Raw genomic sequence first — 19,173 nt, 5'->3', positions numbered from 1 at the left:
TGTGGCCCTTCTAACATGTTTTTTTCCCCCTCTAAGATCATACCTTCTTGGGTTTATTTTGAAAATCCAAATCCTATAATATCTGTGATTTCTGTTAATTAAAGAGGTGGTTTACTGGCAGAAAAAAGCAAACTTGGGCCTCAAAATTTTACACAGACAATTTTTTTATTAAAACTGAACTCTGGAATGAGGAAGGTTTCTGTATTATCCCAGTGCTTTTATGATGCCCTGGATGTTTCCAGCTGTGCAATCCATAGCCCTAGGCCAGCTAAGTGACACATATTGCACCAAGGCATTGCATTTGTGTTGTCTTTACGCACGTGCCACACCATCGCTCGGCACACATCCTTCACTTTTTATGCCTCTGCTAAACTACTGCTCCTTTCTCCCTGACACTTTACCTTCCTGCTGAAACTTGTGCTCCACGGGCCAAGCTCAGATGTGGCTGGGGCCTCGGTGCCTCTTTCAGTGATGGCTCCAACAGAATACCACAGCGTTGCTTTCCATCTACTTAATGTCTTACAGAACAGTACGTAAGGTTTACACAGCCGCTGTCATTCTGTGAGTTCTTTGCAGATAAGTAAATATCTTTGTTCACACCTTACAAGAAAGAAAATAAGTAACCTCAATGTTACTTTCAGTAATGGAAGCAAAATTGGATTTAATTATACACAGTGCCTAAGAAAACAGCACTGTATGTGCTTTAGTAGAAATAACGTGCTACTGAAGGCATCACGTAAGGTCTGTGTCAGTGGTAGCTCCTCATCTGGTGTTCTGCAGGCTCAAAAGGGTTTTCCTTAATTCACTGCAGTGTGAAAATGACCCCAAACCATTTTTTTTTAATGTAATTTTATAGGACAGGTTGATTTCGCCTCTTCTCAAAGTTTAGGTGAATAAAGTAGAAAAAGATGCGTGGGTTAAGTCATCAGGGCTGGAGCAAGAAAACCCAGCACAAGGACAAGGAGATAAATGTGAGAATTAAAGACATATATATGGCCAGAGAAAAACAGTTAGTATAGGAGACAAGACCACAGTAGATTTTGTGTTTGCCGAGGAAATATATGAGGTGACAGGTGGAAAGAAGGTATTTAATAAGGGCTTCTAGTTTCCAGAGCTGTGCATAATCCATTTCTGCTTTGCTTTCTGCACGCTTAACGTGTCCAGCAGATGCAGGCCCGCACTAACTGAAGCTGGCCAGAAGGCAGCCCCCTCCTCCTCCGCAGGCTCACGTTTCCTTAACGCGTTTCTTCCTCCGCAGACCCCTGCCCAGGTTCCCCGGCAGCGCGGAGCCCCCGGCAGCGAGCCCTGCTGCACCCCGCACCCCGGGAAAACCCGCTGCGCCTCTGGCACCAAACCCCGGGCGCTCTGCGTCCCTGCAAAAGCAGATGTTCCTGCGCTTTGCACAAGCCCCGGCGCTTCCCTCTCCCCGATCGGCCCCAGCTGCCTCCCCGCCTCTTGCGGGGGCCGGGGCCGGGGCGGCCCGGGAGGAGGAGCCGCCGCCTCCCCGCTTCCTCCGCCCGTCCCCGCCGGGCGGGTCTGGTGCGTGGCACAGGCTCCAGCAGCCCCGGAGCCTTCCAGAGCCGCCGTCCGCCGGGTCCCTGCGGAGCGGAGCGCCGCGCCGGTCGGTATCGGCCCCGGAGCGGGACCCAGGCGGGGAAGCCGGCTCCATGGTGCCCGCGGCGGTGCTGCTGCCCTGGGCGGTGCTGGCGCTGCTCGGGGCGGGCGGCGGCCGTGCCTCCCAGCGGGAAGGTAAGGGAGGTTCGCTCCGGGGCAGAGGGGGGGCCGGCAGCGCGGAGAGCTGGTGGCCAGGCCGGTGGACGGGCACATCCGCTGTTGGTGCCACCACCGTCCTTACCGCCCCGGTCCAGCTCGGAGGCGGTGCCCGACCGGAGACTGGTGCTCGCTGCGGAGTCTGAACCCCTCCTGCGCGGCATCCCGAGCCTGCTGCTGGGTTCTGAGGCAGTGCCTAGGCTGGCGGGGGTGGCCTCCGCACATGCTTCCTGAGCGCCTCGGTTACCAGACCGGCGCTTATAGCTTTTGAGTTGTGTGAGACGAGCCTTGGACACCATTTCATCCCAGTAAGTACTTGCAGTCCCTTGGGTTGCATCCCACCTGGATCAGCCCTTCCTGCTTTTGAAGTTACACAGTTCAAGAATTAGGTGACAGAGCATTTGATCCCAGACTGGCTGCACTGTGACCTGAGATCCGGGATGCTCCTAAAATAACATCAGTCTGTCCCCACATAAACAGTTGGTGGATGCTCTGAAAAGTACTTGGTAGAACAGCAGGGGATTGGGGCAGCTACAGAATGTCAGCCAGGCTGACAAAGAGGTTCACACGCTGTCACTCTGCCAAGAAGTTTGGATAATTATCTCTGTCTTCATTAGCGAAGTGACAATTAAGAGGAGATTTCATCGCGTTATCTAGAATATTTCCCTTCACAATACGTGATTCTGGTATAATTACCTTTGCTAGATATATTACTTAATAATACAGCTAATGTGTTTCCATGGGAGGGCTGGAAGGGGAGTTCTTTAGCTAGAGTGGCACAACGAAAGCAAGATAATTTCAGCATTCAGAGTAACTATTAAATATAAGTAAGATTACTCTCTCTGTGCTATCCTGCCTTCCTTACACACCTGAAATTTTCCATATTTTTAGTAAAGTTTTAGAGAGTACTAGAGAGAGAAAATTGAGTGCTGGTAAAAGAGAATGACGTATGTTGTTTAGGAAGAGGGATTTGGAATTAACTGCTTTCTGAACTCATCATTTCTGGCATGGCTGGAATTAAAAATGCCTTACCTTTTCTGTGCCTCAGCTTCCCCAGGGTAATAAATGATACCTGTCTTCTCTCTTGTACGTTCTTTTAGATCTCTGCGAAAGATCTAAGCGTTGTTATTTGCAGCTAATTGAATCTTTAAAAAAACTTTCATAAATGTAAATTTAATACAGAGATTATATTATCCACTATTAAATTGTACACTGATTTTTTCTATTTGATCCCCATATTAATGGTATTTTCTTGAACACCGTCTTAACAGGAAGTAGCCCAGTAAGATTTCCCAAAGCACAGCCTAGGGATAAATTCATTCCTTGTCCTAAAATGCAGCTGCAGCTGCAGCTGTGCTTTCCCTGTAGAGTCAGGGCAGAAGTAAATAACTCTTAAAATTTTTTGCTACTGAACTCATCCCGTCCCTGATTTTTACTGTTTGTAAAAACTCAGGAATCTACCCAATCATTTCACTGTGGTGTTGATATCAGAGTCTGTGTTCAAATGCTTTGTTCCTACAGAATCCTTTTCGTCTGTAGTGCTCAAAAAACCTCACACAAGTCGTAAATGTCCTCTATTCTCATTCTATGGATGGGAAAACAGAGGGATAGCAAGATTGGCTCTTTGTTGCATAGCAGAGCTAGCAGTACAATCCAGCTCCCCCGACTCCTAGTCCAGTGCTTGCTTTGTTAACCACACTGTGTTTGGATTTTGCAGCCATACCGTTATTAAACATATTTATACAATTTCTTGTTGTCAGCGTGGCCTAAGGAGTCTCTGAGTCCGGGAGGCATAACTTAACAGGCCACCATTTCTACATGTGACAAGTAACTGTGACAAGGACAATAGGGAAGCATAAATCTGCTTTTGGAGGTTTCAAAATGCCTGTACGTGATACTGAAATTAAAAGGGTTTAGTGCTGTGTCTCTGGAAGTACCTATCAGCTGCGCCAGTGTTCAGCAAAATCTTGAGGAAGAGAAAAACGGGTTAAAGGAGAAGGAGCGGAGGCAGCATAGCTCAGCACAAGCTTCTAGTACTGGACTGAAAGAATGTCTCTTGGGATGGAAAGCTCTCGCTACTGCAGAGTTTTCTCAGAACAGAAACTGAGCTTAATGTCTCTCAGAGTCCTGCCCCCACAGACCAGTAATGAGAAGGGAATCTGTAACTTGGAATTCTGCTGGGGAGGAGAGTGGTCTGTTGGCTGTTCCATGCTCCAGCGAGTTCACCCTTCGCAGGGTGAAACCTTCTCTGTCTTAGAAACACGACACCCCTTCCTGTTGCTCCATGTGAGCCTTTAGCTCTCAATCTTGGCCTGCAAACTTCTGGCAGTGATATCATAAACAGTTTGTTGCTTTCTTGGGGTGGCAGCATGAAGATGAATTAGTGAATTCAGGCTGAAATAATTGCATAGCAGTCGGGCTCTTTCATCATTATCATATGCTTTCTCCTCTCCTTTCAGGTACTAGAATTTGGTGTTTGTCTTTACGTTCCTCTCTGGCAAGCCCACGTTTGCCCCCCTCCCTCTTCGTTGGCAGCATGATCTTCACCTTCTCAGAAACCATGAGCTCAGAGCTATCTAATAAAGCTGTCGTGGTTATCTGCATACCATCGTAGGGCTAGAAACTTTAATGGCTTTAACATATCCCCTGAGGAGGTATAATTTTACTCATTTGTTTGCACCCTCTGACTGGACCGGATACGAGGAACTGGAGTGTGCTGAAGGAGCTGTGTTAGGAATGCACTTCATGCGTCTAAAAATCTGCCTTTAAAAACTACACAAATGCAGGATTCATATTCTTTTATTTGTGACTCCTTTTATCTGTCTGTGTGAATGTCTAACAAAATACAATTAGAGCTGGCCTTCTACTGACAGTTCTCAATCTCTCCTCTCTTTATTCTGATGCAGGTAAAGGGTTTTAGGAATTTCCTTGGGAACATCCTCTTTCTTCCTAACTTGGAGACTTACACTTGTTTTTCACTTTTGCTGCCTTTGTCAGGTCTATTTAGGACTCCAGCTCCTAAATCCATCCTCTCTAAGATCAGGCAGAGTATCAGTTTGGGTGCACTAGGAAGATGCATCTGGTACATCCATTGAAAAAAATCATTGTTCCAAAAAAAGCCTGCTCAAGCCAAGAAAATGTGCTTTCAGTCTTTCCTGGTATTTTCTGATGTTAAAATTGCATGGTCAGGATTCTCATTTAAGCACTGCTGCCAGAGCCTATCCAAATTCCTACTTAAGCAAAAGTGTTCAGATGAAGTATAGCATTTAATCATTACAATGAAGAAAGCAGAGCTTCTACATAAAAGTCATATTCCAGTGGTACTATAGAAAAACTTTGGAAAGAGAACTTCAGGATTTAGCTATGTCATTTTTAAAGGACTGGATATGAAAAGCAAGTATGGGAGGAGAACGTAAACGAAAGTTATGGCAGAATTAAATTCACATTGTGTAGGTATGAAAAAAAATGGAAGACACCTCAGGAATGCAGTAGAAAATGGGAGCAGCCACGGAGAGGGAATAATAACATTCAGCCTAATTTTGGTCTTCCCTGCACGCAGTCAATGCTGGGTGACATAAAAGCAACTCTGTGGGGAACAGGAAGCCAATTGCACTAAATGGATGACTTCCGAATGGGCATTTCATAGTAAATCTATTTTTTATTTTCAAGTTTAATTTCCTTCATACCCTTATGTGAGAGAAGAGAATTGTAGCTTTCAATAACAGAGCAAAAAAACACTCAATACGTTATATTTTCTTCTTCTAGCCAGGACTTGAGTTCCAATCACTGCTGCATAAATACAAATGCAAAGGAATAATCTTGCTTGTGCTGCAATTGGTTTTGGGTTCTTCAATCAAACATTGAAATCTGAGGGCCACTTTGCCATGTTCTGTCCCCTGTTCTGTCCCCAGTGTCCCCTCTCTAGTAAAACATTGGCTACTCCACACTTTCTTTTTTTCCTCTACAAATCTTTGACGAGCTGGCGCCAAGAAAATCCGGTAAATAAGTAGGATTTGAAGCTGGTTTTCTTCCTGAGGTTGAAGCTTTGTGGGCAGTGAGAACACCTATAGTGCTTAACATTGTACAGTGTGGAGATAATTGGGTGAGGTGTAAGCAAACTGTTTTCTTCACAGTAGAACGTGGTAGCTCCACAGCTAGTTTACCTCCCCTGCCTGATTTAAAATGAACCTGGACATCTGCAAATATCATATAAAACAGACGTAACCTGTGTCCATGAACAGCAGTGACTGCGCAAAAGTTGGGACTTCTGGATTCTATTGCTGGATTTATGATCAACATAAAGAGTATATGGAGAAAGTCACTTTGCTTCTCAGTGGTTGGATTTTGACTTCCCTTTGTCAAATCTGTCAAGTACCTTTAAGGCTCCTGATCCCTACCTTGGCTCCGTATCTGAAAGTAGAGCCCCTTAGTTAAGTATGGAACAACTGGTTGTGAAAACAATGCAAGTTGAATGTGTCTCCTGTGCTTTCTCTTGTATGCAGAAAACCTGCTGGTTCTTACTGTTGCCACAAAGCAGACTGAGGGATTCCAACGCTTTAGAAGATCAGCCCAATTCTTCAACTACAAAGTCCAGGTGATGATGGCTAGCAGCCTCAGTGGTGGTTGTCAAAGGGAATTTTGAAGTGTGAAATGCATAAGACTTGGCCACAGAGTGACTAGATAAAAGCTCAAGAGAAGACACCCCTACTCATCTGGCTGTAAAATACTGTGACTGGGGCATTTCTGCAGCAGTCTCACTCCATCTGAGTGTTGGCTTGAGATGAGATCCATAACTCCTGCTCAAGGAAGCCCCATGGCAGTGCAAAACTTTTCCATTGCAGTGCCAAAACACACAGTACGGAGCGTGCTCCTGTCCCTGTTGCTGAGAGTGCTTTGTTACTGTGCTACGTGTTGCTCTGACTGTCCATCCCAGAGAATGGTTCAAAGGCTGGTGTATATACCTAGTCCATCTGTCCTGATGGTGTTTTTTTTTGTTGTGATTTGCACTGAGAGTTACCAGGACTAGTAAGGTTGTGGGGTCTGGTCCTTTCCTGTGAGTCTTGCTGGGAAAGTGACCTGTTCAGTAAACTGTGCCTATCGTTCTTTAGGTGCTGGGGCTGGATGAGGAATGGCAGGGTGGAGATGACAAGAAGCCAGCAGGAGGTGGGCAGAAGGTCCGTCTCTTGAAATCAGCTTTGAAGCAGTATGCGGATAAGGAAGACTTGATCATCCTTTTCGTAGAAAGGTAATGGGTTGGAAAGTATTTGCCATGAACGGAATTGTAAGACTGTTTGGACAGGTTCTTACTAAGAAGAAATTAACTGTGAAGTAGATTGCTTTTGGAAGGTGTGTCCTTTCCATTTTTTTCCCCATGAATTCTCTGTAGTTGCCTGAGAGTTGCTCAGAGCTGCATCCGTGGCAGCTGGGAAGATCTGACCAGAACAGGCTGATTCCAACTCTTGCATGAAGTTGATAGCAGTATACCTCCCTCTGCCAGGGTGGAATTTGGCTGCCTCTATCTGCAGAGAATGAGCAGACAATTCCTGTGAATCTAGGCAGACCTTTCTTACTAGAATTATTTGCTTTATAAGGTGAGACAGGCTGCAACGCAATCCTGAGAGCCAAGAATTAGTCTGCCAGAGAAATGTGAAGAGGGAAAAGGATGGTTTGGAGTGTAAGTGTCGTTTCATATGCCCAGCAACAGGCAGGACTGGGATCCCTGTATCTGTCTGTAGCTCCCATGGCAGGGAGATCATCTTTTGCAGCCCTGAGTGTCTACGTGTGTTTAGAGAAGTTGGGAATTATTAATCTCTGGAATGAGCAACTTTCTCGCTCACCAAAAATGAGTTTGAGGTATGCAAATCCTCTTGCAGAAAATGCAGGTCTCGTTCTGGAAGTGTTGTCTGGGAATTAGTCAGTTCTACTCAGTACTGAAGAGTTAGCAGCTGGAGTGCGGCATCCAGTGACTAGTGTCCAATACAGGTTCCTCCTGAAGATTTGCAGGGAGCTCAGAGGAGAGTGGCAGGATGCCAAAAGGTGTAAAAAGCATGACCTATGGGTTTGTTTAATGTAGAAAGGAATGGCAGAGTAATTCTTCCTCCAAAAAGTAAGAAGTTGTTAGAAACAGTGAGGGCACCAGGGCTCCACAGTTCCAAGTGGGGGAAAAGCAAGAAGAGATCAGAATGTTTTGCAGCTTGAAAGATTTGTTTTTATCATCAGGGAAAACTTTGTAAAAATAAGAATGGGTGTAAGTTGCCCCAAGCCTGTGTGGAATCTTCTGTGGTGGAAACTAACGTCTTCCACTCAATGAATAAGATTGCACTTTAATTAGCTATAATTATAGCAAAAAATGTAGTACTGTGAAGCAGAACTGAAAGAGAAGAATTCCTAAAGAATTAGCTATTTCTAGAAACTTTTCACGCTGACATGTTTTTCTGACTCCATTCCTTTCTGTCCCTTTCTTGTCTGTCTTTTATTCTAGCTATGATGTACTCTTTGCTTCGGGCCCCACAGAACTGCTGAAGAAGTTCAAACAAACCAAGAGCAAGGTGGTCTTCTCAGCAGAGAACTACATCTATCCTGACAGGAAGTTGGAAGCCAAGTACCCTCAGGTGCGAGATGGAAAGCGCTTCCTGGGTTCTGGAGGTAAGACACAGAACCTTCTTTTAGCTGAGAACCTCTCTCAGCTTTTCCCTCCTGTTAGAAGGTCTTTGGGAGGCGTGGAAAAGGTGTGGAAAGCATCTTTATAGAAGGTGGTGCAGACAGAAGCCATGTGCGTAACTGGCCATAAGGGAAAGACTAACTGCTCCTGTCTTCTACCTGCAGGAGGGGACATAGCTATGAATTGCCTGTAGAGGATAGGAGCCTGCTCCCCGTCTATGCTCACTTTGCAGTGAGACTTGTCATTCAGGGTGTGGGTAGCTGAGCTTTTCTGATGCTGAAAATTACAGGTCTGATCCTGGAGTCATTCCGCGTTGAGAAACGCAGTCTGTACATGCCTTTGCTGAAAGCTGGAGTATCTGTGCAGCAGCACAGGGTGGAGTGAGACTGTGTGTGAAAGAATGTGTATACAGGAGTACTTCCCTTTTTTGGTTGTCGGAGTTGAAACACTTCTTCATACTTATTCCCACAGGCTTCATAGGTTATGCTCCAAACCTGAAGAAGCTTGTGGAGGAGTGGAAAGGACAGGATGATGACAGTGACCAGCTCTTCTATACGAATGTCTTCTTGGATCCAGAAAAAAGAGTAGGTGTAGCTAGCTTTTGGGTCTAGGAGGAGTTATCTGAGAAGCATTGCTGTTAGTCCTCTGTGCAGTATCCCTGTTGACAGTAAAAGAAGTTAATCACATACATGTTGCCCCTTAATTACTGCACTGGCATCTTTGCATGGAAAAGGCCAGTAGTATGTCTAGTTACCCATTTCTCTTCTGGAAATCTGCATTTTAGCCACTGCCTCTTTGTTCTGTTATTAGCAGTTTTTATCTTTAAGCTTAAAATGTTAATGGGAAGATAGATGCCTTGAAACAAGTCTTACTGGAAACTCATACCAGTATCTGTATGTGCTGATATTTAAAGCTATTGAGTGTGGCAGAACTAACCAGGCTGCTCCCAGGAGATGTGAAACCCAGTCGTTAAGTGTGTATCTTCCCTGCAGAGTGCAGAACTGACTTAGAGGTGTCCAACCTAGCACTAATGTACATTTTACGTAACAGGGCAGATGGGGCCTGAGCAGATTTGAGGAGATGAAAGGGACAAAGGTTCATGTAGCCACTGTTGTGCCACAGAACAGGGACCGTAGGCATTACAGTAGGTAGCCCATCTGGAACAAAGAAGTGACCACTGCCTTCAGCAAGCACCTCCAGATCCTGGCTGACAAAATCTGCATGAGCCTGTGCAGCATGGCACGTAACATCATACAGAAGCCTGGAATGGACCCTGGAAGCATCATTGTCACTCCAGCACTGTGTGGCGCGCTGGCCGAATCATCCAGCCCACAGGGTGATTCTGCTTCCGTTGTCCCTGCCCAGTTCTGCGTTACGCAGTACAGTCTGTCCCTGAGGGACACCACAAATGCGTGGGAACTGAGAAGTCGAACGGTGACAGTAAAGTCAAGAGGAAACATTAGAAATAGGAAACTGCTTTCAGACTAATTAGAGAAGGAGTTGCACTTTTTTACCAGCAGGGCTGCTAAAAAATTCAGAACAGCTGCGCTTTTTTACTTTCCCAAATCTGAATATGGCCCGTGATATTTTAACATGAACAGTTCCTTTAGTGTTCTCATCTGCAGTTCTGGCCCTGTGCCATACAAGGCTGAGTAATTCCACTGCCTTGGCGTTCAGACAGCAGATGTTAGCACCCCGCTGTCCTTTCCAGTAATCAATCTTAATAGATGCCTAGAGGGATACTGGACTCTGCTAAGTCAGAGCTGGATTTTAGTCTGACAAAAATCCGGTCAGAGTGTGACTTGCAGCAGGGGATAGAACCAAAGATTGCACAAGCTGGCCTTGCACCCTTACTCTGTTCTGGTTTGACACCATTACCTGGGGCGACACTTGGGGTAACACTCACCCTGTGGATATGGTGAGAAGCTTTCTTCACAGCAGATGTTTTTGCCATACTGGCATTCCTGCATATTATACATAGGTTTTATACAACTGTGCTGCAAATGTGCTTCATTAATATGCTGCATATTATTATTGGCACACCCACAACAGCTTTAAAATGTTTATTTGCATGGTTTTGCCTAATATAATATGTTTACATGGTGAATTGTCCTAGTTTCAAGTGAAAATGAGGATTAGCTGAGAGCGTTCTAGGCTTCAGAGCTTAGGGAGTGCTTGGAAGCTTGGAAATGATTATAGGAATGTGATAGATCTTCGCTCAGCATAAGGTCTCTCGCATGTAAGGAGTGGATGCCCACTTGTGTTCTAATTAAGGTTATTTATCTCATTCTTCTAAAGGAAAGCATCAACATCAGTCTAGACCAAAGAAGCCGGATCTTCCAAAACTTGAATGGAGCATTAGGTGAGATGGAAGAAGGAAGCTCATTTCTCCTTGGAATGCAAGTGCATGCTGACACCAGACATAAAGTTGTGTTGTGGCTGAAGGGATTAAATTTCAGAAATTCCTGTCCCTGCAGAATAAGCCTCAGTAAAAAGCCTCTGCCAGAGTTCTGGGATTTGTTTGCAATTCCACTGCGACCGACTAGGTTCTCATTGCAATTCCCTCTTCACTTGGGGGAATGCAGGTCAGGTTTTCCGTCCTACACCTCCGCGCCACTTTGATCTCCAAGCATGTCGGATTGCATTAGCCTTGGGGATTGAAACTGGGAGGGGCTTCAGTGCAAGTAATAACACACAACTCTGCCTAGGGCTTGCCTGTCTTTCTGCTTCAGAACCGTGTCTGGAATGCCACAGAAGGTGAGATACAGCCTATGAGCACTCGCTGACTGTACCAGGCGTCTGACCTGACCTGCTGATCGATTGGTGTTACTAGTCCTGGCAAAAGCGATTCACTTACTCTCCTGACACTACTGCCTAATGTTTTCACTTTATAGTTTGTTGAGTAGAAACGAGGCATTGTGCTGCTAATTATCAATAAAAGCCTTGCTCCGTTAACATAATGGCAATGTCATTTCCAGATGAGGTAGTTCTGAAGTTTGAAAACTCACGAGTGAGAGCAAGAAACTTGTTATATGACACTCTGCCTGTGGTGATTCATGGAAATGGACCCACCAAGGTAAGTGGACGTCCTCAGAAAAAGATGTGGTATGTATTTGTTGCAAAGTGACGCTTTAGGCTTGAGTGTATCAGGTTACAGTCTTCCCATACATTGACTTGCTCTATGTGCATTTATATTTGAGAAACAATAAGTGGTCTGGGTCCATAGCAGCAAGATGGGCCTGTTTCACAGATCAGCATGTAATTGGACCCTCAGGCTGTCATGCTTCTGAGATTCTTTACTCTGAGAAGAAGGTAAATGAAGTTCTGATGGAGCGCAATCTTACACTGGGAATGGATGCAGAGAAACTCCCTGCCCTGTAATGTGTAACGTGGCAAATTGCCTTTCGCAGCTGCAGCTGAACTACCTGGGAAACTACATTCCTCAAATATGGACGTTTGAGACTGGCTGCACTGTGTGTGATGAAGGTCTGCGAAGCCTCACAGGGTTTAAGGTAAGGCTGATGTCTATTCAAAGCTCTCAAGACAAGTCTTAAAATATAGTGGGATCTTCTGTGTCTGATGTGGTACATGAGTCACCACTTCTCTCCTCTTCTCACTGAACGTAGGATGAGGCATTGCCCATGATTCTGATTGGCATCTTCATCGAGCAGCCCACTCCATTCCTCTCCCAGTTTTTCTTGCGGCTTCGTAACCTTCATTACCCAAAGCAACGAATCCAGCTCTTCATTCACAACCACGTAAGTAAAGTTGGCCTGTGATGGTCTTAACAAATGTGGGGAAAATGTATAACTCCTCCTGCATTTCAGGCACCTTTGCAACCTTTGATGAGACTTCCAGGCAATGTAATCCCAGTACTTACCTGCAATGGCACCTATAAAATAGTTCCATCCAACTGTAAAGATGTGGAAGTGGGAAGAGCTGTTGCTCATCTGGTTTGGCATTTTCAAGAACAGGAGACTGAGCAGCCCGGGATGAGTCCTTCTCATCTGTTTTTCTTTATTTTTCCTTTGGCATAGGAGCAACATCACTTGATGCAGGTGGACTCTTTTGTTAAAGAGCATGGCAAAGAATATCTCGCCATCAAAGTGATTGGACCAGATGATGAGGTGGAGAATGCCGAGGCGCGTAACTTGGGCATGTAAGTGAAAAGGCTGCATGTGATAGCCAGCAGAGTCAGCTTGTGTCCAAACTAAGGCAGTCTGGTTTTTCTGAGGATCATCACTATCAAGTGGATGCTTCTCTTCTTTCAGGCACTCTTTTCTTTCAATTTTCCTAGCGTTAACTCCCCATGCTCATTATAAGTTGGAAAAAAAAATCAGCTTCGACACCAGCTGATGCTCCAGTTTCAGAAACAAAGCTCTCATTTATCCTGTTAGGATAGCCCTGTGCCTCCCACCCTCGTCAAGCGATCTGTATGTCCCGTCATAGATGACAAAGAATATGCACCTATATCTCTGAAGAGCTGTGTAGTAGTAAAACTAAGAGCTAGTGTCAGAGTATCTTCCTGTCTGTGATCAGGAGGCGTGAGTTTGAGCTCAGGTCTGGAATTGGCCCAGCCTTAAATGGGAACCTCTTCAGCTTGAGCTGAGGAAAGAAACAGTTTACTAAATTTTGATTTTGGCTGTGTCTCGATGTCTGCTATTGGATACTGAATCTGATGTGCTTGTATTGTGCTAGCCCTCTGGGTTGTTACATTTAAACTGAACTTTTCTGAGCATCCAGAAGACCTTTAGACTACAAGGTGAAGAAATTCCTGGTGTTCTGTCCTTTGTCTTGCTCTTTTTTAGGAGGATTTTGGTGTGACTTTTCTTGTTCTCTGGCTCTAGGGATTTGTGCAGGAAGGATCCGGACTGTGACTATTACTTTAGCCTGGATGCTGAGATAGTTCTGAAGAACACAGAGACTCTGAGGATCCTCATCGAACAGAACAAGTAAGTTCTTTGGTCTGAGCAATCCCTACTGGTCATCTTTCACACAAGGAATACAGTAACTTTTTTATCACTGAGATGTGTAAGGCACTAGGACAACTGTGTCAGAGATGGAATGTTAGACAAACACCTCTTACTTGGATCTTTTTTTACTGCGTTTGTAATCCCTGGATTTTAGGCAGTGGATGTAAATTGTCTCTAGTTTTGCCTTTATATAGTAGCTAGAACAAATCAGATTCTAAGAGACCTACACAGGGTGCAGTTAGATAGGAGATCGTGACTATATTTGACCTTTCTTATGTGGAACTTTATTCCAATAGAGTTAACAAAAGCAGCAACTCTGTGAGGGAGGGAGAATCTAACTCTTACTGTGCTGTAGTTTGTAAATCTTTTCCTTTTCTTCCTGTCCTGCAATTCCTTTTTCTTTTGTGCTCATAGGCTGGTGATTGCCCCATTGGTAAGCCGTCATGAGAAGTTGTGGTCAAATTTCTGGGGAGCGCTGAGCCCTGATGGATACTATGCCCGCTCAGAAGATTATGTGGATATTGTTCAAAGGCGGAGGGTGTGAGTATGCAAAGAGAGTTTCTTACTGACATAATCCCTCCAATGTAAAGCTTGCTGCAGCACGTTATCATCAAACCCGCTAACGTCAAGTAACCACAGAGCAGAACTGTCTGTGTATACAAAATTCCGGAAAAGAAGTCTGTACTCCCATTTGGAAGCTGCTCTATATTCTCCCCTGAGCAGAGACCATAAGATACTTTGGACAGATTTTCTTGTGATCAGAGTAAGGGTTTAAGAGTCCTGACTCTGCTGAAATCCCTTCATCTTACTCATGTCATGTTTTCCCACCTGTGGATTATAGTTAGTGTGATCCTTAAAATCCTGTAAAGTGCTGTTAATCTTTATCAGATAGTCTTCATAAAGTACCAGGTGATCCCGGAATGGAAGATTCTCAAAATATATTTGTTGGTTCATTCATATTCTTAAGGGGTCCTCTTTTTTTTTTTTTTTGAGGCCATTATATGCTGGAAATCAGCTTAGCACTTTTGGCTGGTTCAGGATTTTTTTTAAATCACTGGAAAAAAAAGAAGTTGATCTCTCTGGGAAGAGATTCAAGCCATTAAGTATGTCCCTAGCAAAAACACACAGTAGCAATTAATTGTTTTCACAGTGGACAAGCATTTGTGCAGCTTAAAAGCTCTGGGCAATATAAGTGATTTTTCCTGGAATGAGAATTCCTATTGGTATGGTTTCTCCCTACTGTTCTGATTTGGCTCAGGCAAGCCTGGCTGATACTGCAGTGCTGCCTGTCATCCCATCAAGTCCAGCAGTTTCTGTCTTAGTGGTATTTCAAGTCTTACTCTCCTACCCCTGTGTTTCAGCGGGCTTTGGAATGTTCCCTACATCAGCAGCGTTTACATGGTTAAAGCCAAGGCTCTGCGATCGGAGCTCGACCAGGGAGATCTCTTCCACAGCGGCAAGCTGGATGCTGACATGGCTTTCTGCCACAACGTTCGGAATCAGGTCGGTCAAGGAGAGAGAGGCTGGCAGGGGAGAAATGCATGCCAGGGTGTAGGTGGCAAGATTAAGTAGTTTCAAGGCATTCATCTCTGCCAGGGCATGGGACAGGATGAACTGGTGTTATTCAATACTGTGCAGGCTTGGAACAGTGTGGGATTTCTGTCTTGCTGCGAAACCACACAGAGCCAGGGATGGATGTGGATAACATTTTTGTTCTTGGGCCTATTCAGGGCTATTCTAAATGGGTTTGACAGAGTAAGGAAGAACCTAATCTCACAGCAGCTGCTCTGCTCTGCTTCTAACCCTGGCTGACAGGAGGCATAGAATTACTGGCTCTGGCTATAACCTTTCAAAGTTCCTCATATCCAGGGTGGAAATTAAACTGAAGGCCCACAGGAGAAAGAATGAGTAAATGAACAGCTTGTGCAGAGCCATCATCACTGGAGAACTGTCCAGTGCTTGTATTTCATAGTGGCTCACAGGAATGTGAGGCCTGGAATCAAAGCTTGATTGTTTCCCTCTGTCCTGCAGGGAGTCTTTATGTACCTGACAAATCGCCATCAGTTTGGACACATACTGTCCCTGGAAAATTATCAGACGACTCACCTCCACAATGACCTCTGGCAAATATTCAGCAATCCTGAGGTGAGATAACCTGCATGCTTAGCAGGCTTAGCAACGTGGCATGTGAAGATTTGATGACTAGCTTCACCAGGAAGGAAGATCCAGGCTATGTACTAACAATGTCTCTCAGGTGTGATGAGGAGCATAGTCCCAGAATCTAAAGAGAGTGTGTTTATGTAGCTCATAACATCTGGATCTTCAAAGCCTGTGAAATGCTGCTGCATGAGTGCCTGGCTTTTCACTGCCTCTTTTTACCAGGCTCCACAGAATGACTGGTTTGCTTATCTTTTAACTGCAGGACTGGAGAGAAAAGTACATCCATGAAAACTACACAGCAGCTCTGAAAGGGAAATTGGTAGAAACGGTAAGAAAACATTGCTCATATGCATCAGAATGGGAGATGAGCATCAGGACGCTTGTACCAGCACTGTTGGCATTCTCGGGAATAAGCAGTTCAGCACAACCTCGTAGTCTTTCAAATCCAGAGGAAACATGACCTTGAAAGTACTTCTAGAGCCAAATCATTCTTCTAGAAGTACATCTCCAGCTCTCTGAAGTGGAAGTGGACACATAAATCAGGCAACAAATTTCTATCCTCAATATTTTAGTTACTTTCCACTTAAACTGAGTCAGTCTACAGCCAGTTTAGTCTTATTCCTTTTGCCTCCAGCACCCGTCCTTGTTTCTGCCATTCTCACCTGTCTACTTTCTGCAGCCCTGCCCAGACGTTTACTGGTTCCCCATATTCACTGACACTGCCTGCGATGAGCTGGTGGAAGAAATGGAACATTATGGCCAGTGGTCCACAGGTGACAACACGGTAAGAAAAAGCAGGAGCTTTTTGATTTCTGGGTCACACCATTGGCCATCTGTATTTGGTGGCAGCAGTGCCTCCTGTAGGAAGGCATTAAATCTCACAGTTAAACGAGGACGCTCTAGGCAATACTCTAATATTATTGTTCCTGATTAACTCTGTGATTTTGCCCTTGTTCTTTAATGTGAATTAATTTTTCTGAGTCCTCCTTAATGTTCTCTGAAGCTACAGTGTTCAACCCTTCTGATGGTAATATTGGTTTAAACCTTAGGGCTTAATTATTGTTTGAAATGAGTTTTCCATCCTGTAAATTCTGATAAATAAATGTCATCTTTATTTGTAGTTACAGAAACAAGTGCTTTTCATTCCTGAATTCCAAAGTTCCCATCCTCATGGGTACTTTCACGATTCTATTTCAGGACAGCAGAATACAAGGAGGATACGAGAACGTCCCAACTATTGACATACACATGAACCAAATTGGCTTTGAAAGAGAATGGTATAAGTTTCTTCTGGACTATATTGCACCCATCACAGAGAAACTGTACCCAGGATACTATACCAAGGTATGTATTCCTTAGCATCAAAACTGGTGGTCAGCTCAGCAACTCCTCCAGTTGCAACTGTGTGAAGAGACTGCTAGAGTGTGAAGGAACTGGCCCTGGAGTATGACCTAAGTACATGCATCAGGAAATAAGCAGTTTCCAAATGACATTCTCCTGTCTTATTGTTGCCTTTCTCTCTTAGCAGTGAGATGCAGTTTAAATATTAGACCCTGCTCTGCAGCTCCGTAGCCGTGGACTACTATAGCCCTGTAACAGTCGTGCACTTTGTTCTTCTCTCCTGCAGACTCAGTTTGAGCTAGCCTTTGTAGTTCGCTACAAACCGGACGAGCAGCCCTCCTTAATGCCTCATCATGACGCTTCCACCTTTACCATTAACATTGCTTTGAACCGAGTTGGGATAGACTATGAGGTGAGTGTTTGCCAGTGTGTCAAGAGTGTAGTGCAGCCTCTTGAACAGTCCAGGCAGCTAAAAACTGTTTCCTTATCCGTATCTGACTCCTTCACGCTAAGGATTGCAATCAAGGACTGGGCTAGGGTAGAAAGAAAATTTTTGAATGCATCAGAACACAGGAGATTCCCTGAGCACCTCCCTACGTTTTCAGAAGGGCCGCCAGGAGAAGGCAGGGACCCTTTCCCTGAGGTGCTCTTACCAAGCTGATGTGTCTCTTGTTCCCATCAGGGAGGAGGCTGCAGGTTCCTGCGCTACAATTGCTCCATTCGAGCTCCACGGAAAGGGTGGACCCTTATGCATCCGGGACGCTTGACCCACTATCATGAAGGTCTTCCAACCACCAAAGGAACCCGTTACATCGCAGTGTCCTTTCTTGACCCCTAGAGCCATGCTTCACAGGAAGGACGTTTCCCTGGCCCTGCTCACTGCTGACTTTGAGTGGAAACAGGGAATGCTGCTGAGAGTTTCTAAGGCATTAATCAAGGCTATTTGGATATTGATTTTTAATGATATTTTAAGACTCCACTACTGGAAGACCTCCCTCTCTGATACTGCAGGTAATATCTAGGAATATTGCTGTAGAATTTGGAAGGAGATTTTGTGCCTTCGTTTTTGATTCTTCTCCTCATCCTCCATTTCTTGGAAGTGCAATTTACTTGAACTTTCACTGATTGGTTGGCTTTACAAAAATGCTTTCTTGGACTGGAAATCCACCTTTTTGGAGGCAAGTCACAAGCTGTCTCTCCAAGTAGCTGGAAGCCCATTTTCATCCGCAGTGTATACAGGACTGGACATTAGACAATAATTCCTGGATACTATTCCAAATACAAACCAATCAGGGAGCTGACTCCAGGATTCATAACCGTTAAATGTCATACCAGATGAAACTCAGTAATAAGAGCCTGAAGATCATCTGATTCCTTACCTCTTTGCAGTCCTTGGAAGCATATCACAAAGTTGAAAGCAGCAGCAGTGGCAATATAGATGCTTCTGGTTAGCTAACAGAAGGTCCACTAATGATACTTTACCTCTGGGATTAGGCTGAGGAGATAAAAGATAGCTTCCCTGTCTTCTGCTACGGCAGCCAAAACGAGAAATTCGACCAATTCGACAAATTCTGACCATGCTGATGTGCATAGGTAAAGCCTAAGAAAGGGAAGGCTGGGAACAACTAGGATCAGTCAGGAGGGCTTCACTGCTGAATTGTCTCTGTTCTGTTCCATGTTAAGATTGTCTAAAGCTCTAATCAATCGCTGGGTAACAACCCCGAGGTCCCAGTGGTCTTTGGTGGCCTTATTCCAGTTCTCAGAGATTGTTTTGATAATTTTATTTGCATCTAATTCGAATGGGCCATGAAAGAGCTGTTCTCTGGTACTTAGAGGAAATAATTATTCACTGTTTCTATTATTTGAGATTCCAAACCAAAACACTCCACTGCAAACACTTCTCTGGTGGGGTCAAGGCTGATAGAAATGAGTGGTTGGAAAGTGCTGAGAAATTGTGGTGAACTGGGAGGTGTAAATATGTGTCTAGACTAGACCCATGGTTCCGAACCAAGGAAGGGGGGAGAAACCTTTTCTGCCATTGCGTGTGAGACACCTGCTCTGCTCATCGGACACCATTATTCCCTGGATCTGCCAAACTAGTATGTTTCACGAGCAGTAAACTCACAGTATGGTTGTCCTTAGGAGAAAGAAAAAACCTTCCTCTCAGTTCTCTGTGTCTCCAGCTTCTACTGTCTAATTGTAAGGCGTACAGCTCCTTCATCCAGGACGGGTCCCATTAACGGCGGCAGAACAGCTTTGGAAGCGTGG

The 19,173-nt window shown here is 44.8% G+C and overlaps 1 protein-coding gene across 1 annotated transcript; it reads left to right on the top strand.

Moving 5' to 3' along the window:
* Positions 1 to 1,667: 1,667 nt before the first annotated feature.
* PLOD1 (procollagen-lysine,2-oxoglutarate 5-dioxygenase 1) lies at positions 1,668 to 18,461 on the top strand. The gene is made up of 19 exons (XM_009990252.2): positions 1,668 to 1,749; positions 6,273 to 6,364; positions 6,879 to 7,015; positions 8,252 to 8,415; positions 8,903 to 9,015; positions 10,730 to 10,793; positions 11,410 to 11,507; positions 11,842 to 11,943; positions 12,058 to 12,189; positions 12,469 to 12,590; positions 13,279 to 13,383; positions 13,819 to 13,944; positions 14,766 to 14,907; positions 15,436 to 15,549; positions 15,827 to 15,892; positions 16,244 to 16,348; positions 16,762 to 16,908; positions 17,192 to 17,317; positions 17,588 to 18,461. The coding sequence occupies exons 1-19, from the start codon at positions 1,668 to 1,670 to the stop codon at positions 17,741 to 17,743; spliced, it is 2,193 nt and encodes a 730-aa protein (XP_009988554.2). The 3' UTR covers positions 17,744 to 18,461.
* The last annotated feature ends 712 nt before the right edge of the window (positions 18,462 to 19,173 follow it).

This window comes from Tauraco erythrolophus, chromosome 23 (genome assembly GCF_009769465.1).
Source record: "Tauraco erythrolophus isolate bTauEry1 chromosome 23, bTauEry1.pri, whole genome shotgun sequence".
Taxonomy (NCBI): Eukaryota; Metazoa; Chordata; class Aves; order Musophagiformes; family Musophagidae; genus Tauraco; species Tauraco erythrolophus.
This window is presented reverse-complemented; position numbering and strand designations above follow the sequence as displayed.